The sequence below is a fragment of the Bombus affinis genome, chromosome 1, assembly GCF_024516045.1.
Source record: "Bombus affinis isolate iyBomAffi1 chromosome 1, iyBomAffi1.2, whole genome shotgun sequence".
Taxonomy (NCBI): domain Eukaryota; kingdom Metazoa; phylum Arthropoda; class Insecta; order Hymenoptera; family Apidae; genus Bombus; species Bombus affinis.
Genome location: NC_066344.1, coordinates 18,203,150 through 18,225,292, shown reverse-complemented (window position 1 = coordinate 18,225,292; position 22,143 = coordinate 18,203,150). Strand labels below are relative to the sequence as shown.

The window sequence follows — 22,143 nt, the reverse complement described above, 5'->3', positions numbered from 1 at the left end:
GTCGTTTTACAAATTCTCAGAATGTTACAGGATAAGCTGGTCCGTGTCGATATTTCTGATCATGACTATATCTACAATGACATTGAGATAAATTTCTCTTGAATTTCTCTTATTAAATGGATTTTATACATACTGTTTGATATAATAATAATCAAAATGAATATCAATTACCTCCTAGCCTTATGATTTGTTTTATGGCTACACTTGCTAGATCAGTTCTACATGGAATGCTGTGACATTAATATGAAACACATAACTTGAGTTAGTTAACATGCTATAACTTGAATTTAATGACTTTTAATTTTTAAATTGAAATAAAACTTGTTTTATTATCCGTGTGTTTTTCAATTATAATCTATTATAAATGTGATTGGGTAATTATTATGAAATAAGCGATTGGATTATTATTATATCGGGTTGTTACTATGTTTATTATAAAATGTTTTATTATCAGATCTTGTTTTATGTAGTGATCGAAGCCATTGATGAATTATTATATTGTGTACTACACTTATTCTTATATAATGTAAATTAAGCAATTAAAAATATTTTTTATATTGATTTATTGATAAATAAGGAATAAAGTACGTCGATATATTAACAGTTCACTAAAAAATTGTATTACTTATGTATACAGTATTTTTATATATACAGTACCTTTTCTTAACTTTATTTTATTTTAACATCCTATTACCATAATCATATTTGTTAAATTGTTTTATTTTATCATTTAACTGTTACTTAATAAATTCAGAATTTTGCTCCCTTGTATTTAGAGTATTTTACGAAACTTACATAAAAGTATTTTGTAACATTCTTTTATATTAAGTATAAAAAGCTTCCAATTATATTTTTGATATTACGTTCTTGAACTTTCGTTATGTACACTGTTACATAACGAACGTGTGTCGTTTTAAGGAAGGAAGATAGACGATTGTATTTATAAATCTTGATTTATTTGAAAGTGATTAGTATGTAAGAACTAGTATGCCACTATGACTGAATTTAGAAAAGCGTTCAAGGAAAACCTTCTTTGTCCCTATATAGCGTTAGCAGATAACATTTCCTTTTTAGATTTCTTTCACGTGCAAAAATAATGATGTTACTTTAAACTAGCAATCATACGTTTGGTGTGTTGACAACATAGAAGCAATTCATATAAATTTAAGAATTTACGTGTCATTATATTTCATCGATAATTATAATTTATTTTTATCATTTAGTAAAAATGTTACTGTTACGAAGCGTTTAAAAACTTGAATAGAAACTTACAAATCTTCGATGGTAAATCGATCTACTTAAAATGTAGCTGAAAAATCGATATAGAGTATATGGAGCTGATGAAGATGATATCTTAAAACAGTTATGTATTAAGTTATCATGCCGCAGCTCATAACTGTAGCTATAATTAGATTGTAACTCATCGCTTTTTATCTACGATATTTAAAACTTTAACAGTTAGGAACATGGTATGGTTTGTAGTGTGTAGCAAGTAACGTTATAACAGACTTGTTTTCTGACTAATATCTTCTGCACAATGCATTTGCTGTCTCATTCATACATCTTCAATTGTTCTGCAAGTATATATTTTAAGGTCGTGGTAACAAATTATACTCACGAATCCGTAAAAATGTCTCGAGACAATGCTAAACAGTACTCTGTGATTCAACGTTAAGACGTTTACTAAATCTTTTCTATGCATGAAAGAATCGTATCAAATATTTAAGCTACATTTTAAGCAAATCAATCTTTTCAACATATTTATACATCGTATAAATCGAATATTTTTAATAATATTTATCTTTTATGACGTTATTCATTTTAGATATCATTACTCACGAAGCTACAAATTTATTTATTTTATACATGTTTACTTATTAAACTATTAAAGTAAGATCTGAAGTTATTAAAGCATTTTATTTTAAATATTGATACTGAGAAAGTTATTTTTTTATAGGTTTTGCAACCTATTATTTTTGTATAATACAATCAAAATCTCAATCTTCTCCAATATGTTGAATATCATCAATTTTACGTCTCTGCTTCTACATTCACTACAGATGCCATTAAAGAGATTCTCTTTGCGACACTGTCTGCGACTATAATTTTTTGCTGTCGCTTGAATAAATTAGCGACGCCGATTTATAGGGGTCGACCAGGATTAACCTTGATCGTGTGAAGCAAAATAGGCCTTAAATCTTCTACAAAATATTTATGATTTTTATTCGTCTTCTACAGTTATGATTTATATCGTACTATCGTACTAATATACCAATTTATTTGCGTGTGATATAGTAACATTCCATTGAAATAATTGTAGTTAGCATGATTTAAGTCGACTTGTTAACTGATCACAAGAATAAACGCTGATCATAGTAATATACTTCATTTTAGAAAATTTCATAAATGGAAAGATAGAACAAGTAAATAGAAAGTACAAATTATTTACATTTTACAATAATGAATTAATTATTTCATGACATCAATGTCTCTACTTAACATGAAGTTATTTATTAACTTCCAAAACATACATTTTTTTATTATATTTAATATTTTTAGCTCTCACGATGGTGAGATATGACATTAGTTTCGCTGGAATAGTCGCGTAACAGTTGCAGTTGCACTTTGTACCAACGTTTCGTAAACATTGTAGTCTATTTCTTTAGGCTAGATCTGAAATTTCTGAGACTCAGCTTCAGGTACACCTGCAGCAGGTACGCGATTGTTCCTGTGAAATCAATATCGTCATATACTTAACACATCCATCCACTATCAACAGCATTTACTATCAATTTACATAAAAAAATCTATCAGAAGATTGGCAAGTTGCAATGTGATCTTTAATTATAATTCTATTTGGAATTGGGCACTAACATACTCATTTTGCAAGTTTGTCACTTTTTTATCTAAATTAATGCGAAAGTACTGTTGGTAGGAAATCATTATTTTAAAAATAATCAATATCTTATCTATATTTTAGTAGCTATTAAATAAATTCATGTGTATTAATACATTATTGCGATGCGTAAATAAAAATTCCGAGGTATATTGCAAACTATATTTAATTACAGTCACTCAAAAATCATCGCACATTCCATTCTTATTGAAATAGAATGCCACAGAATTTTATTGAAAGCATAGTACGGTCTATGCCAAGTCGATTATATTAGCATCATTTTATAAGTCGAAAAATAAATACGTTAATACGCTTCATAAACATGTTATATATGTTATTAAATATAGGTTTAAGGTTGATATTTAATAGATTCACACAGATTGAGTTTTACTTTATATATTTCACCACCTCGTATAAAACGTCCGAACACACCAGATACACTTAGATAATTAACGTGATCGACTCCTAAGACAAAAGAGCGTCGTTAGAAGTCGCATCAACTTAGCTTGTAGGAACTAGCGATCATACCAACTTAACGTTTCTCAACAATATAAGCTTTATTTAACCCTTAAATGGATACTGTTACCATTTGGTAGCATATTTATATTTCCTAATACAGACATAACGCTTATTACATTATATATTCGAATAAAATATATACAATTAGAAGATAAATTATCAACTTAAACGAATAAATATACAAGTTAACAAATGAACTACTTTTGTTTTAGAATCTTCATACACTATAACTTGAACTTTTCAGTAACGTATGTAGATATTATTTTATTATATTATTTATATAAAGAACAAGATTTATATAATATTTTATATAATCAACAAGATAAACAATTTATCACAATTTCGCAGTAATCAGTCTGCTATATATTCTATATATTGTATACATAATTATCTCTAAGTAAAATAATGTAAAAATAAAAATAAAATAATCTTTTAACTGTTTTCTATGGCCTTATAATATAAATTGGCAATTTCAAAAATGTTATGTCTATTTGAAAAAAATCAAATTTCAAGAATTAAGTAAGAATGGCCCTTCTATAAGATCTATAAAGACTTTTGTAAAAGATTAAAACATAATGTAAGTTTCTAAAGTAGATTAGAATATAAATTTCTGACATACAATCGAATATATAATGAGTATATAACATAAGGTAAATTAATTAAGATACATTAGACTATACAACCGGTATGTAGGATAATGTAAGTTTCTAAAATAAATTGGAATGGAGTGGTTGATAATGAAATGAGCCGTTCAGAAACCACATTGATTAACACCATAAATTGAAATGTACAAGAAAGTGATGATGTTGCAAATGGTATCGTTGTTTCTCAAATCTAGCTCAAAAAATTCACCATTATTGATATGATTTCCTTGTGATGAATGAATTTATGGAATTAGTACGTTTCTCTAAATTAATCTCGAAATTGTCAATAATAAATTAAGAAACTAATAAAAAGTTGAATTGGAAATATGGAAATGGATGGCTGGTTGGCGATACAAGGATTGACCTTGACGTCAATCAGGCACGCGGCAAAAGGGACGATCTCGTTTCGACGCCGTATGTGCGTGGAGGACTTACCGTGATCGAGGCAATGCCAGTTAGCGCCGATAAAATTCTCACGTTACGGTACAGTAAAACTACCGCAAGCCCGGTAACTTCTTCGCGAATGTGCACCGCTCGGCGAGCACAAAAGTTTCCGAACAGCATCTGCGTGCCGTCTGGCTGTTCACCCGTGCAATTTGCCTCACGCCCGACCTTCTTTTTACTTAATAAGAATGGCAATGAGCCCCTGGGATTTTCTCAGAACCTTGTCGCTCGCTCCCTCGTCCTTCGGGCACGGTGACGAGTTAATCATATCTTAAACTTTGTTTGTATTAATTGAATTACTTGTATTCAGACGACTTGCATGTACTCCATGTTCCCATAAGTCAAGTTAAGTTATTTAACTTGAAATCGCTTGAGTTCAAGTAGTCTGATTTGAAGTAGGTGGCTGATAGAAAATGAGCGAGTACTTAACATTATAGCGAGTATTAATCAGCCTATAATATGTGTCGGAATGTACCATTTATAAATCTTTATAATTAAAATGGAACGAAGAAAACAAAATATATAATCATGTTTCCACGTCAATGAAAGTTAACATTAACTTGTAAAAATAGCCAATTGAAACCTATCATCTTGATGGATTCTGTTGTTTTTATGTTAATTCCACTAGTGACGTCGATAATGTGTAAATCGTTATTTAATTCCCTTTTCATCAATAAAGAATTGCGAAAGAAAGAAGGCTATCGTATGCAAGAAAATTCATAAATATTTATCTTTCAATTTTTCACTTCTCGACATAAAAGCTTTGATTTCAAAAAGCTTCGTTGCAAAAATTTGCTTATTATTATTATTATTTAGTTTTCTTTTATTCAAAAAATGGAAGGGGCTAGAGGAATATTATGAAAAGCTTATAAATAAAATATTTATAATCTTTTTTTTGTTGAAACAGAATTTTTGATTAGAAAAGACTTTGTGTGTAGAAGTGCAAAAGTGTGTAGAAGTAGTAAACTGATCAGAAAGGTCTTGGAGTACAAAGAGCTAAAAGAACCTGTACTCAAAATTGATCATACATCTACACAACTAATAACTACAAATGGGAAATTATAAATAACAATATGTTATATAGTTTCTTTTAAGTGAAGAACTTTAACTCCATTTGTGAAGATGGAAAAATGGTATTCAAAAGACTTTAAAACGACAGGTTTACATTAGCAAAGTGATTTCAATTTACTTGAAGTCAGATAACTTTGTAATTGTTAATTTTGGTTTCCTAAAGCGAGTGAACTTTACATATACTTCATTTTAAGCATCTACATAATTTTTGTTAAATCTCGTTCAGAACAGTCAAGTCACTTTGACAATTACGGTGGCAATTATATAATTTCAATGGTTTGAAATGAATTTGGTTTAAGAGTTAATAATATTTCGCTTTTGAATTTTTTAATTTAATTTTTCTCGTCTTCTTCTCAATACCAAGGAGAAATTTATTATTTGGAAATATATAAAAAGAAAAATATTTTCTTAAAACACAGGAATCTAAACTTCAAATACCGAATTCAAGTAACTTAATCAATCTGAACAAGATCGTAGCGTTAATACGATTGGAAATAACGTGTTGTTCAGATTTCCAGCTGTGGATGCAGCAGTGGATCAGCCAGCAATTAGTTCTATTGTAATACTCCTGATTAGTAGTTTTCAATACTAAGGGAGAATGAGTAAGGGAACGTTGGACATAAGTATTTGAGAACGCTCGTTAGTATGTAGGACGTTAATTAATAATGTTAAGTAGATCAGAGCATGAGATTGCGAACAAGAAGATTCTCTCTATTTTTAATTCTACTTTCGATGTTTTACTTTGTTTTTGTTCATGGGTAATGTGTGTATAGTGTACGTGATTATTCTTTGGGACTATTGGAAGTGTTTTCAATCTATCATAAGATTATTACTTATATGAACTTCAATATCAATTTTAGTTTTCATAATGGTGCCATATTGTTAGAGATTTTCAAATAGTGAATTGATTAAAATTCATTTTTAATTAAATATTGATTACTTGTAATAATATAATAATATATGGACGAGTGAAATATATTATTAATGATTTATTCGTATCGATGAATTCAATTTTTCGTGCACTATAGTTAAAATTGTATTTAACCTTTTTTGTTATTACTTATTTGTAACATTTTATATTTATAGTTATATTTTCTACAGTAAATGACTATATTTTAAACGTATGACTCCATTTAAAAAATTAAGATTCACATAGAAACAACTACATCTGGCACCGCATAAAAATGTATTCGGTACACTATCGAACTACATTTGGTAAATACTCATATATTACCATTCGTTATTGTTTAAATTCATTATGTAAATTAAACAGTATCGAAATTATATCAATATTCACAAGTTGGATAATTGGAGAAAAAATACTTGATGAAACGCATTTAGGAGTAGAAAGAGCAAGATCATCAGATCTCTCTTTAGAAGATTGGTTAGTGTATCACAGATCGGTCTCAATTTTAATTGAGCTGTCTATACAGTTGCTACTTTAAGTAATAGATTTAATGCAGTGAATAAATGATCTGATAGTCGCTCGATAATCGTCAAGATCGATTAAAATCAGGTATAACTAGTTTTAAGCTATACTAGAGCCTGTAGTAATTATGTATGGGTTAATGTAACATTTCGCACATCACGAGCACGTGTTGTAAGTACCGCAATTGGGGCGGGGCACTGTACAGTGCATAGCATTGAATGCAGTTCGTAACTACGAATGTAGAAACCGCATAGGAGATGCGCAAGAAAAGACTAAACCACTCTTCCTGTCGCGTGCCTCGTGGTTTATTATTTCATCCGGTCGACGAAATCCTTCAATGGGATTTTTAACCTTTTCACACTAGCCTTGCGTGTACTTCGCAAATTATTTATTAACTTGATAACACATACATTTGTTTTCAAAATCGCCGCACAATTCTAGTGCATTGTATCACTCTGACAAAAACAGAAGACAATCAGAGAAGATATGTTTCTATTATTAATAATTCGTAATGACAAATTTCTCTCAACGTCTACAAAATTTCCACTTTCAAACTTACTTTATTAAAAACGAAAAATGAAATCCTTATATAAGCAGGTATTAGTTAGGTCAATTTATGTACATAGTTAGTATTGAAACAGGACACTTACGAGCACATTAACATTATACGCTTCTCGTCGGGGGATTCATTCTCAGCCTTAAAATAAATTTTCTAACTTTTTTCTAATATACAAAGTGAAATTAAGTGAACAACGGCTAAATAAAAGATTGAATTTAAATTCGTTCCTAACACCTACCGTCTTTTTCTTTTTATTACAGTGCTAAATGTTGCCGGGGGTAAAGCTCCTATGCAATCAAGCAGCTCAGATGGTGGAATTCCGCAGCGTGCTGTTGATGGCAGCAGTGGACAAATTTATACTCCTCAAACTTGCACCCTTACAAGACCAGAGCATAGGCCGTGGTGGTACGTGAACTTGCTTGAACCATATATGGTGCAACTCGTGCGGTTGGATTTTGGCAAACCATGTTGCGGTAAGTAATATAAAAGTCATCTTTATATTAACATTTATTTGTGCGTTGTCGACTATTACTTATGACATTAGCATTCCTAGTAATCAATGAGCGACTATATTTTATTATTTCATAGAATAATAAATTCCACCGATGTTTAATATTTTTAGAAATATTTGTTTGTTTCTAGTTATTTGTTTAGCTGCTTCATTGATATATGTAATATATCGTTAGTGACATAAAACGTAAATATATTTTTATGTTTTCGAGAACATTAATCAATATATCAGGTCTGTAAGCATGAAACCGGAATTTGCTTATAGATGGCCCTAGCTGATAATGTAGTTATCACTAAACTGCGTCATTGATGTCAAAAATCTTTGTTGACATCTCACAAACATTTTCGACTCAGAACAATACAAGTTTCATACAACAGCATAGTTTATAATAGCGTTGAACATGTCGAATTTTGTGCCTGGAAACTACGATTTGCGGACAGCATTGATTTTCTGTTACCATTTGAAGAAAACTGCTGCAGAATCGCATCGAATGCTCGTCGAAGCTTACGGTGAGCATGCTCTTGGTAAATCACAGTGCTTTGAGTGGTTTAAAAAATTCAAAAGTGGCAATTTTGACGTGGGGAACGAAGAACGTGGAAGACCACCGAAAAAATTTCAAGACAGCGAATTGCAAGCATTGTTGGATGAGGATGACGCACAAACGCAACAACAACTCGCTGATCAATTAAATGTGACACGAGAAGCCGTCTCCATACGTTTGAAAGCCATGGGAAAGATCCAGAAGGTGGGAAAATGGGTTCCACATGAACTGAATGAAAGACAGCAGGAAAACCGAAAAACCACTTGCGAAATGTTGCTCGCCAGATACAAAAGAAAGTCATTTCTCCACCGAATTGTGACTGGCGATGAAAAGTGGATATATTTAGCTCCAGGCGAACCATCGACATCAACTACAAGACCAAATCGCTATGGACGGAAGACAATGCTCTGTGTTTGGTGGGATCAGAAGGGTGTGATCTATTATGAGCTGTTAAAACCTGGCGAAACCGTTAATACTGAGCGCTACCGACAACAAATGATCGACTTGAATCAAGCTTTGCGTGAAAAACGACCAGAATATCAAAAAAGGCAACACAAAGTAATTTTGCTTCATGATAATGCACCATCATATACAGCAAAACCGGTCAAGGAAACGATCGAAGCGTTCAGTTGGGAAATACTTTTGCACGCAGATTACTCACTAGACTTGGCTTCGTCCGATTACTATTTATTTGCATCAATGGGACACGCACTTTCTGACCAGCATTTCATTTCTTACGAAAATCTACGAAAATGGCTCGATGACTGGTATGCCTCAAAAGAGCGACAGTTTTTTTGGCGTGGCATCCACCAATTGCCAGACAGGTGGGAAAAATGTATAGCTAGCGATGGGCAATACTTCGAATAAAATATTTTTAATCATTTTCATACAATAAACGTGTATTTTCTACAAAAATTCCGGTTTCATATTTACATACCTGGTAAATCTAGTGAGATTTTTCATTTCGTTCGTAATATGTGCCTTTATTAACAATAATTACTAGAATATTTGCAATGTAACAACAAAGAAATGTTCTACTATTTATTCACGTTCATTGGTTTCGGTTTATATCAAGATCATCTCTTATTGTTAATATAAAAACAAGATGCTAGTTGAGGCCAAGTTCTATTCTTGTCCTTGTCCTTGCTCATTGTGAGTTATGTTTCTCGTTTTTAAACGGAAGATTTCGATCGTTATGTTTTGTATTTTATCTCATGAATCGAGTTTTATAATACGTAAAAATTCATAAAAATCTCTGTACAACTTCAAAGATTCCAACATTTTTAATTTTATACAAATGAGATTTCAAATTAATATATTTTGATATGAATAATTGTTTTATCTGAAAAAAGTCGTTTCATTTATTTATTTCACTATACGAAAATCTAATACCTAGTTGAAATTTACTAATCAACGAATTGAAACATTAAAGTATCTTTTTCTATGAATTCCATCGAAGTAGACCTGCAACTGTAGAGAAATTGTGACTTGTGCTTTACGAACATTTCAAATTCGAGTTCACATGTAGTTTTATATACGATATATATGTTTAAACTTGTACAATATAAAAATAGATTTTTTGTGTGTCATATTGTATAAATATTAATGTTCATGTATATATATATATCAGCAATGAATATATAAAACAATACATAAAAGACACAGACATAGACATAGAAATTTATAAAGTATTCACAAATGACTGACACTTATGAACACATAAAAATTTGTAAGGCAAAACAAGAACGAGAAAGGCAGTAACAAGTAATACGTACCTATTAGTAGTTGACGAAAATTAGATTAGCAATAAACGATTTAATATGCGTTTTTCCTCGTTTCACCGTTAAGTTGAACGTTTTCTAAAGTTTTCTCTAAAAATAAGAGAATTTCTAAGTAAAACTAGAACGCGATTAAAGGTAGTAAAGGTTTGAAGACTATATCAGAATTAAGAATAAATCACTTCGATGAATCGTTAGTGAAATGGATTAGAAGATGCAGAGAGCTGGTATTTTAGGCGATCTGCTGGATAGTAGAGTTTAATCCTTCTAATACGATGGAACGCCACTTTCATTTCAATGACGCGATCTCCCGGCTTTCTATCGATAAACTGGCATCGCCAGCCAATTACGGGGTAATAACGGCGCTTTGTGAGCGAAAATTTTCGCGATCCAATACTCTGAAGGCGAGCGTAATAACGAACAAGGCGAGCATGAAATACACCGTTAGCGTAAACGCAGATCGACACTTTCATTCATGCCGATGTAGATTTTATCTTTTGCTACAATTTTCAGGCCATTGTACCTTGCCACAGGCGTGATTATCGATCCTCCTCGAATTCAGAAGTTATTATACTACGACGATATATCTACGTGGTATCGTAGTAGTATAGTAATATAATTTAAATGTTATTCAATTAAAGAAAAATATATAGTGGTTTCTTTCCATTTTTTTGTTAATTCTTATGTTGCAAAATTGTGAATTTTATTGAATTAAAAGCAATAACATATCTTTTGGTTTTAAGAAATTATGGGTGTTATAGAATTAGCTAATATATTTTATTTTTATTTGAAGAAATAATTATTTTATTTTTATGTTATTTAGGTTTCATATTTATATATAGTCATAATTGATAATACTTTATGTAGACTACGTTGTTTGGAACTTATATTTCTTTCTTATTTCGTTATTTATGTTTCCTTAGATTTTCAAATTTTACTTTTATTCATTTTTTTACAAATATGTACTTACGTACCGCTGGTTTGAATTTGTTTTGAGAAAGTGGATTTGACATGTAAATATAAAGATTTGATGGAAAACTTGATAAAACTGATAGATATTAGTTTTCATTATCTTTCTCAAAGTTATAAATATTTTCGTGAATATTTTGAAATTTATTTATTTTCTATATCATTATGTTTCTTGAAAGTTATATACATCGAGTTATTTATGCCTTTCAACTATAGATTTACATATTTTTAACATTATCACATATTTTTCAGCTTTATCATATTTGGTTCTGTTATTCTATCATGACTGTATCATTTTATCAATCTGTTTGCAACGGTATATAACAATCTTCCTCTTTCATAGGAGAAAAAGAATCCAAATATACACAATACAAGATACAATTTTCTGAGGAAAAGTTTTTAATACGTATGTGCATCATAAATGCGAATTCGTTTTAGTAAAACGTAAAAATTTGTATTTCATTTTAATATTTTTATTTCCTTATAATTATTCTATCCGTAATATAATATTATTGACTAATATTTTCATTATTCGTGATTAATATTTACGTATCATCATTCAAGTAACTTAGAAGCCACACGTAAAATCAGGGCGAAACGAATGTGCCAATTTCAGTGATATGTAGTAAAACGAAATAAAGTATGCAAATCACAATTATTCCCGAACGAATTAACATGTATGCATAAAGAATAATTGATCAAAGGAGCGATGCATTGTTTTCTAGCAATAAAAAGTGAAAACACTCTCGCTATCGCACTGGAAAGTTTCTAGAAGTTTTCACGTACCAATAATACTTACGGTCAATAATAATAGAGTAAACGAAGGAAGAAAAGAAAAATGATGTGCGGATTTTACGGCCTCATTTAAAAGACACGATATCATTTTACGTTTCGATTGCTACCATTGATCGCATCGACACACTTTTTAAGTAGAAAGTGCCAATTAATTACCGTAAAATACCTTTTAGTAGTATTCCGACTTTATTAGATATTGCAAGGAAATTATTTTATCTTTTGGAATTCTTGTATATGTATTTACCTTTTTAAGAATGTATGTTTAAAACGTTTAAATTACTTGCCTTATGTTCGGAGCTGTATTTTTTTAAATATTGGAATTTCTCTGTTATACGTTTGTTCAATTGTCAATTGCCGATGAATTGAATATTAACTGCCAATTAAACAATTTAAACTCCTTAGAATAAATTTTAGTCAAACTATTATTACGAATACCTTTATAAGTATTTATCGTAATGTAAAACGTTTAATGCAAAATGGCAAAGCGTAACATTATTTCAAATCATTTTAGTCACCTTAAATCAGAAAATTAAAATTTCTAAAGTTCCTTTTTAGTTTTCAGTAAGTTATTTATTTTCCTTTTAAAAATCTTTGCTGTACGGTTTTGCTCTGAGGGAAGGGACACCTCGCTTTGCTCAACGAACTTTCGGTTCCTCTAAATTTCCACTTTATTAAACTATCATTAACTTTATTACAAAATGGAGTCGTTACAATTTTTATAAAGTATCCCAGCGTCTTTTATTACGTAAACTATATTATACTTGAGTTTATAATGGACGACTATTGACCATCACATGCTGATTTTCGTTACAATATTGCCAGAAATTTCTTTTACGACGGGTCATTAGACTTTTACGATCCCGCTTATTATTTTCTTGTTGTACAAGTTCCGCAATTCTGTCATGGCAAAGAGTAGATTTGCTTATGGTTAAATGTAATGGCAGTCTATATAACCGATCAAACAAGGGAGACTTTCACCGTTAAACAAAATGCTCGATAATAGCGTCAGACGCGCTGTTTATACGGAAATAAAGAGTGAGAGTAGCCACTCTATTATTCTTGGAAGGAATTCGCTGCACTCTTCCTCAAAAAAATAATTTTCATCCTTTCACGAAGTAACAGTCCGTGCATTGGACGTACTGCATTGTATAATAACGAGTTAAAGATGTTTTATCAACGATTAAACGTAGTTTATGGAATTATTTGAGATTTCCTACCTGTTTTCTGTTTGCTTGATATAGGTAAAACGTATTTTTATATTTCATATTTTGATTTATAATTTACATTTGATATAGAATTTGAATTTTATATTTTATATATGAAAATATTAATTTGATATTAATTATATAATATTAATATTATATTATGTTATAAAATATATATTACAAAATAATTTAATTATATATTAAAATAAGAAAAAAATATCATGTTGCAGTGAAGGAAATAGAAAGCTTCTTAAAGAATGATAAGTAATAAATTAATTATACAGTTAAAAGTACATTATTTATATTAGAAGCATAATCATAATGCAAATATTTCACTATATTCAGTATAAGCTCTGTTCTATTATCAATAATCGATATATATTTATTTAAACACATACACATATAACGTAATGTAATACATATCCTTATACAATTATATCTCGTATTTTCTTTCATACCACACTTATAATTTTAACTAATTAGTCTAATAAATAAATATTATAACTCGAGTGAAATGAGGAAACCATTTCGAATTTAATAAGTTCGTTCCACTACTTCCTTCAATAAATCAATCGAGTATATTATTTCATTAAGTTACAAAAATGCCATTCATGCACGCAAATATGCTACCGTTCAAAAAATTCAATACCTCGTTTATTTAATATTTAGACCTTGTTTATTGATTATTGATAAAATCTGCGATACATTTTTTTATTATTATCGTAATTAGTTATTAATTAATTTTGGTTTCTAAAACCAAATAATAGTTGATTTCAAGGAAGAAAGTAATATGCGATGACAGAATTGACGACCATAGGTATTTGCTTAATGAAACAATTTTATTATTCGGGAAGTTTTCTATCTTCTGATTGTGTAATTTTTAAGCTACATATTATGAATTTTTCTATTTTAAAAGCGTAGATATTATCAGATTAGAAACTTAAGAAAAAATATACCAGCCCTAATTTTTGTAATTGTCGTGATTAACTTCACCAAGATGAACTATATACTTAATTGTAAGATGTGTCTCATAAGTTTCTTAACGAATAACATAAACCTGTAATTTTTTATTTTCAGAAAATAATTGCAAATTTTTAATTGTTAATTTGTATTTATATCTTAATAAGATTCACATACGGCCAATCACAGAAGTCTACATACATCTATCTTTGACGATTTCATGAATGGCAAAAAGATTGTAGGTTTATAACGTATATAAAATATAATATTATATGATGTGTATTAGACATTCTTGTAAAATTATATTTTACACCCTTTTACTTTATTTTTTAGTTTGCGACATAAATTGCGATATAAACGTGTCTGAGCTCAATCAACGTAGAGTTTAATATCAAAAAGGATATAAAAAGATAGACAGATGTAGAATATAACAAATATTCACAAAATAGATATACAATAGATTATATATTTCAAATTTAAAGGATATGGATATATTTTTTACGTCTGCTAGGGTCCAAATGCTGGCTCAAACACGGCTACTGCTTTATCCCAGTAGCAAGCAAAGACTGTTGACTTTGGAGAACTACCGATAAAATATAGATGAAAGCGACGTTTTTTGATGTGAAGTGAAACAGTGCCACTTGATTAAAACTATTGGCCATGTGTGAGCCAGTCTTAGATCTCTAACGTGCATCCAGCAAAATGCCCTGGATTATACTTTCGTTGCTTTCGTTGTGCATGCAAAAATCGCGTGTTAGCCTAGCAGATAGGAATTCGATTCTAAAAGCGTTCCTCTTAAAAGTGATCTTCACGATTCAGCTAACACTCGTACGTGACGATAATCTTCGTGTTTCGCCAGTAAACGCGCATGGGGCGTAATTAAATTGATTGATATTTTACACGAAGCGGCAACTTTCACGCGGTCACGTACCGATAAGAAGCTGTTAGCAGAGCATTTTAATTACGTTGGAGATCGGTTATCGCTTGCCACTGGCGAACTCGCTCGTGTTTCCGCCAGAACAGAGAGAAACACGATGCCATTGCTCTGGCATAACTCATTGGGAATCGTGTGTGTTTTTGCGTTGGCGAATACGAAACGAACGACTTCCTTGACGATAGACACGAACAAGATTCGTTTTGGAATATAAAGCACGAGTAATGTACAGTAACTCACGAAAATATTCTAACAACGCTTGCAAACATCTTATGTGAATTTATTACGTGTATTATATGAAACATTTTGAAATTCCATTCGTATTGTAATGAGACATGATTATCATAGTATTATAGAGTTAGAATTTCAGACTAATCTGGAAATATATATAAAGGTTACAAGGCCTTTATCGCGAACAATTAGTAAAAAAATGAGCGTGCAGTATGTAAATAGCTATTTTAAACGTATAACTAATGGTAGAGATGGCCCCATTAAATATCAAGACTTACTTAAATGTGATGGATAATTGATTGTTTCAATAATTTTCTAAGCTTAGTAAAATTTATGTTTGCAATAAATATCTTATCTATAGGTATACATACCTATATTTCCAGATTTACTTTAAACTATATCAATGTGCTTATAACGTCGTATGTCAAACACCTTTATTTCAATCGTTTAATTGTTAAGTCATAAATAAAATAGAGAAATTTCTTCTAAATTGATAGAAGAGCTATCATAATTAATTCTAATAATACTATTTAAAATGACGAATTATTGTTTTAATACACCATTAATCAGGTTTTGAATAAATAATTTGTATGTATTTATCTATTGATTCCACAAGCAATGGTAAATGTTGCTTTTGATCCGCAGTTTGCCATTAATTCATACATTTTAGTAACATTCGTGTCATTATTAAAACAAGTCAACCAAAGTGTCCACATACAGTGGTTCACGAAAATATTTGAACACTTAAGAAAACATTTTTTGAACATATTGCATATTATGTGAAACATCCTAAAATTTTATTGCTAGCTTCCTTATATTATATTAAATTTTCAAACGAATCTGAAAATGTACGAAGAAATTAGTAAGCATACACTTTGCGGAGATCGCCAAAGTACTCGAAATGTCGGTTATTCATTATTAATAAGCCACAGCATGAAGCGAGATCATCTAATTTTTTACTAGGTGAATATTTGCAGCAAATAATCTGAGATTTCTATATACAGGGTGGTTGGCAACTGGTGGTACAAGCGGAAAGGGGGTGATTCTACGCGAAAAAAGAAGTCGAAAATATAGAATAAAAATTTTTCGTTTGAGGCTTAGTTTTCGAAAAAATCGATTTTGAATTTTCGCTCGGTACGCGTTCTGCTCTTTGAATAACACGTCTGTCAGGATGTCGACGATTGGGATACCGGTGTCTGTAATGATCAGCTGCGACTGATGCGTTACCACCACACGCACCTAACGAAAGTATCATGTCCGTATATTCCCGATTGTTGTGTGTAGACATGATGGTAGACCAATAGGTACTGATAGTGGATAACGATAAAAGTCGGATAGTATGTTAATAGGTAGAAGAACACTTCGGTCACATTGGAAGTGTTTATCAACATAACGTCAATCGAGACAACGATCTACAGTGAGATCCGTTATAACGAGACGTGATAAAGTGCACGCGTACCGAGCGAAAATTCAAAGTCGATTTTCTCGAAAACAAAGCCTCAAACGAAAAATTTTTATTCTATATTTTCGACTTCTTTTTTCGCGTAGAATCACCCCCTTTCCGCTTGTATCACCAGTTACCAACCACCCTGTATATTTTCAAATTGATTCCAAATATTGTATGGCCACCAATAGTTGTGTCTCGTGTTTCACCACGGTACGAATAAAACTGCAAAGAATGTTGTATAACACATCTGCAATATGTTCATAAAAATTTTTACAGTAAATCTTCAAATATTTTTATGAGCCACCGTAGACCTTGCTTTCCAATTTGTAGAAGTTTATGTATAGAGAGTGGTTGGTCGGCGAAGTTTAATGGACGAGATTGCTTGTTATTGAAACCGTCGAATATATTTAAAATGATAAATGTATGAAATTTTAATGATGATCGATTTAGAATGATTGTAATAAATTTATTGGTTATTGGATTTTATTTGATAATGCATATGGTTAGTGTTTTGTCTCGAAATTAAGCGAATTAGTAAAAGAGAAATTGATATCTGTTAATGTGTTGTAACCTCTATATACATTCTCTGATTGATTTCATATTCTATCAGTATAATGGTCATAACACATAGTATATTACGAGTATGCATAAAAGTCTTCATAAATGTTCATATAGTTTCGTGAGCCTATACGTTAGTTTGAATACTTCGAGACACATAGGTATTTCAAAAAATGAAAAAAGCGAATTCGCAAAAGGTGAGTCGCGAAAGATTGCTCATGTTTTTGTGTTGGAGAATGCGAAATGAACGACTTCCTTGTCGATAGTTGTGAGCAAAAAAGGAATTTCTGAGGTGAAGGCTGTGAAGATTGAAAATTGAAGATTCAAAGTACTTATTTGTGATGTATGAGTATGTACACGCTCATTAAGGACATATTTTGTTCTTAATAAAGTTTCAATATAGTTTAATATGAATTATATGAACTTTAAATTATATACTTCAATTATGCTTTATTAATTTTTTAATCATATAAAATATTAAGGTAAATATTTCTTTATATGTTTTAACGATTACTCAACTATTTCTGATTTTGAAGCAAATGTAATAACTGTATTAAAATTTTTAAGTGATATGTATATCTAAGCCTTTCACTGAGTAATAAAATAACGAAGAATTTAGGATGAACAATTTAGTTCTAGTTTTCTTCTATTTATATCAGATGCGAAAAATATGTGCTTTCAACGTTTTATTCGAGATACATAGATATTAATTTGCATTACATATGATAACATTTACAATATGAAATTTTTAATATTATAATATATTTTATGACTTGCTGAAATGTTTATTATGCTGCATCGTGAAAGATGTTAAAAAAATAAAATCATGATATATAGCTTATAAAAGGTCACATTTTGATATTGACAAATACAAAGGCAATTACTTCATCGATAACAAGAGTGAATTATTTGGAAAAAAGTAAATTCGTTTCTAACAAAAGTTTACATTTGTTAAAGAGAAGTTTGTTAAAAATTTGTTTTTATTTGTTTTATAATGAAGATTGTGATTAATAGAATTATATATACCTATTTATATATAGATTATATAGACTAATAGACCTGAAGTTCACTATCAAATCTTCAACTATCTGCTCTAAAATATTTTTACATATATAAAGTATGAAATTTTTATTTTTGATCAAGAACGTATAATCAGAGAATTATAATCGAATTAATACTCAACCTGATAGATACAACGCATGCAACGTGCATGGAGTGCGGTGTTTCTCTTCACTGTTCTAAAAAAGAGGTATATTTTGAATAGAGATCGCTTTATACATGTAACGTATATGTAGTACCGTTTGACTTGTATAGATCATGCGCGGAAAAGTATAAAAAATTTGAGATATAAATATTTTTAAGAGTTTTGACTGGAACTTATTTGGATTAGATTTAAATTTATTTTCTGTTACGATAGCGGAGAACGTAAGAACACTTTCTCGTAGAAACAAGGAAATATTGAGTAACATTAATTGAAAGATCTGAGAGAAAGATCTTCTAGGTATATAGGTATGTATAAAATCAATTATCTTTTTACCGACTTTCTCTTTTTTAATTTTTTAAGTAGATTCAGATTTGTATGCAATTTACTATTATCACGTATAAGTATCAATCACCTATTAATTTATCTATCACAACTCACTAATCAATTCACTTGCGAAACCTCCATACTAATAATAATTTTCTAATTATAAATCCTGTTCATTCCGCGTTTTTATAACGTTATGTCTTCTTCTTAATTATCTTTTAAGTCCCATTTTTAATTTTTTACGTTTGCTTGAAATTTTTTTCTAATATATGAAGCACTTTGATAACAATCATATTTTTTTAATTTCCTGTTTTGTTTGATTGTTCAATTTATTTAATTTCTTGCAAGCAAAGTTACATTTTTATATTAGAAATCACTTCCTGTTATATCTGCTACAGACTGTTTACAACAGAAAGTTGCAAAAATAAATTAAAAGGCTAAAATTAAAGTTTTAAATCATAGTTCTGCTTATCCAAGACCTATTATCTGCGTATATAATGCTTATAGAAATTCTATAAGTTATTAGCTCTGAAAAACGTAATAGGAAATTTTATTAACGATATTTTATTTTATTTACTAATTTCTAATTATCTGTTTATCATACACTTTTATCAGTTTTACACATTCAGCACCTTAACGCACTCGTTTATTTTAATAAAAGTATGAGAGATCGTCCCCGAAAAATTGTTTGATACATATCTTTTTTATTAATAACATGTAGAATATTTAAAAAACCAGAAGGTACAAGAATAAATTTGCCTTAAATCTCGTATTGTTGAATGAGGATCCAAAAATTTTAAAACGAAAATTCTACAAGCAATCATTAATATAAGTAATATATCACAAATTTGAATTATTCTGATAATTTTCCTAAATGTTAATCCATTTTCGCGTAAATTTGCATATATGTAGATGTGTATTTCTCAAATGTGCCATGTTGTAGATTTTTTATCTATTTTTGTATGAAAAATCGTCTACTGCTCGCCTATAAAATACTTTAGACGCAACCTGTATACAAATAAATCAGGAACAAAATAAAAATACAAGTAAAATATTTAGCAAATAATATAAATATAAATTTATATTTATAAAATTAGGGAAAGATTTTAGAACAAATTTTTTTCTTCAAATAAGTGACATACCATAAGTGTGTAAAGGCCCTAATTTCAACGCAATTTAACATACTATACAAATTAATTCAAATAATTATTAATATTAAGAATATTGTGTATAAGTATAAATATATAAAAATAAGTATATTATTTCATAAATACACAATTATACTAACACATAAATAAACGAGCATATAAATATCTAAATAAATATATATTAAACAAATTCAAACAAGCGGAAACTATCGGTGCAGCGATGCATCGTTAGAAACGCGATTTCTAATATCGCAGAATGACTCGAGAAGTTTCTCCGGCTGGGTACTTTTTTATGTAAACAAGAAATTGTCGCCATTTCGAAGACGATTACAAGGGACAAAACGTGGAAAGCATGTAATTGGAGTTGGCGGCTATGAACTCGGCGGCGACTTGACCATCTGGTCACACCTGAAATGTTTTCCAGGTCGGAAGATGTAGTCCTTACTGAGCACCGGATTATTGCAGATGATTTTATCCGTTCAAATGCAATTGCCGCGACAGGATAGCAATTTGAGACGCCAGTGAAAGCCTAGATCGATGCGAACTGCATTCTACTAGATTGTTTCTGAAGTATCCTCTTCAGTAATATAATATAACGTATTTTATTATCTTAATACCAGGGTATTCTTCTTCCGTCTTTGATCGATTGAAGCTTATGAGTAGAATCGAGTTTATCGATAGAAATAAAAGGGTTATTTTCTATATATTCGTTCTAGTCGATTCTAGTCTTTTATTTATTGTATTGTGCATTACTACAATGTAGATATTTCAGTTATGAAATAATTTCAAAACTTGAAATTTCATGCGATCATTTTCTTCCACATTTAGATAAAGGCAAATTTATCTCGTCGGTGGAAATAATTGTTCTTTGTATTACGGAAGTTTTCATTTGAGGACATTAGATTCTATCTAATGATTTTGCCAATTTATGATTTTGAATCACTACAATAAAAAATTCTGTTTTAATGGAATACTAATATAGGAATATTTACAACAAAAGTAAATCGGGCGTTTTATTTAAATTGAATTAAAATGCTGATAGGATACTGATATATTAATACATAGCTATCATCATATTTTTTGCTTCTCAAATCACTTTCTCTATCGTTAGCAATTACAATATTTGTATTTAATTACGATTACCACACTCACAGAAACTAAATTTAGGTACTTTTAATAAGCGATACTCGAACATACAAATAAATTAATAATTTAACATTATTATTCAAGTGACTGAAATAAATACATCAATTTCTATAATAATGTCAAAAAATTACTTAAATAACAATAAAACTAATACATAAAATAAATCTAAAAGTATGCAAAATGCATTAATAAAAAAGTTCACCTAATTTACATTTTCGAAGAAACTGATATTTCAATGAAAAACTCGATCTTTTATATATGTATTTTATTTTATATATGTATGTATGTATTAAACCAAATATCAATAACTCACTGAAGATATTATTATACACAAATAACATTGCTGTATTCGTTTCCATCTTCAATTGCATTTAAATTATCCAGAAATGCAATTTCTGAATCACTTTCTATCACCTGTAACATATTAAGTTCAAATTTTTCGCACGTTCTCTGATTGCAGGTGATGGTATACCCGGAACAATTGTTGTTCGTGTCGGAAACAATCGGCCGGACTTGGGAACGAATCCAATTTGCAATCGTTTCACCGGTCCCCTCGAAGAAGGGCAACCTCTTTTTTTACCCTGTAATCCGCCTATGCCTGGAGCTTTCGTTTCCGTACACTTGGAAGCAACTACACCGGCACCAGTTCCAGTGCAACTTTCATTGTGTGAGGCCTTTGTGTACACTGATCAGGTACGATCAATTTGCTGTACCTGTTCCAAACGAATAAAATTACCCAAGGATTATAAATAGTTTTGTTGTAAGTTACATAATCTATACAATGTATACAATATGCAAAAGATGTATCAAAATTACGTATAATACTTGTT

The 22,143-nt window shown here is 30.0% G+C and overlaps 1 protein-coding gene across 3 annotated transcripts in view; it reads left to right on the top strand.

Annotated features, from left to right (window-relative positions):
- The window catches only part of LOC126917668 (uncharacterized), a 97,425-nt gene that overhangs the window by 58,392 nt on the left and 16,890 nt on the right, over window positions 1–22,143 (top strand). Inside the window, exons 3-4 of one of the 3 annotated variants that reach the window (XM_050724819.1) lie at window positions 7,823–8,035; window positions 21,774–22,006. In XM_050724819.1, the coding sequence (XP_050580776.1) occupies window positions 7,823–8,035; window positions 21,774–22,006 (446 nt within the window). Of the gene's footprint in view, window positions 1–7,822; window positions 8,036–9,333; window positions 9,439–21,773; window positions 22,007–22,143 lie in introns of those variants that run through there. The other 2 variants (XM_050724836.1, XM_050724827.1) reach the window with 2 other exon arrangements.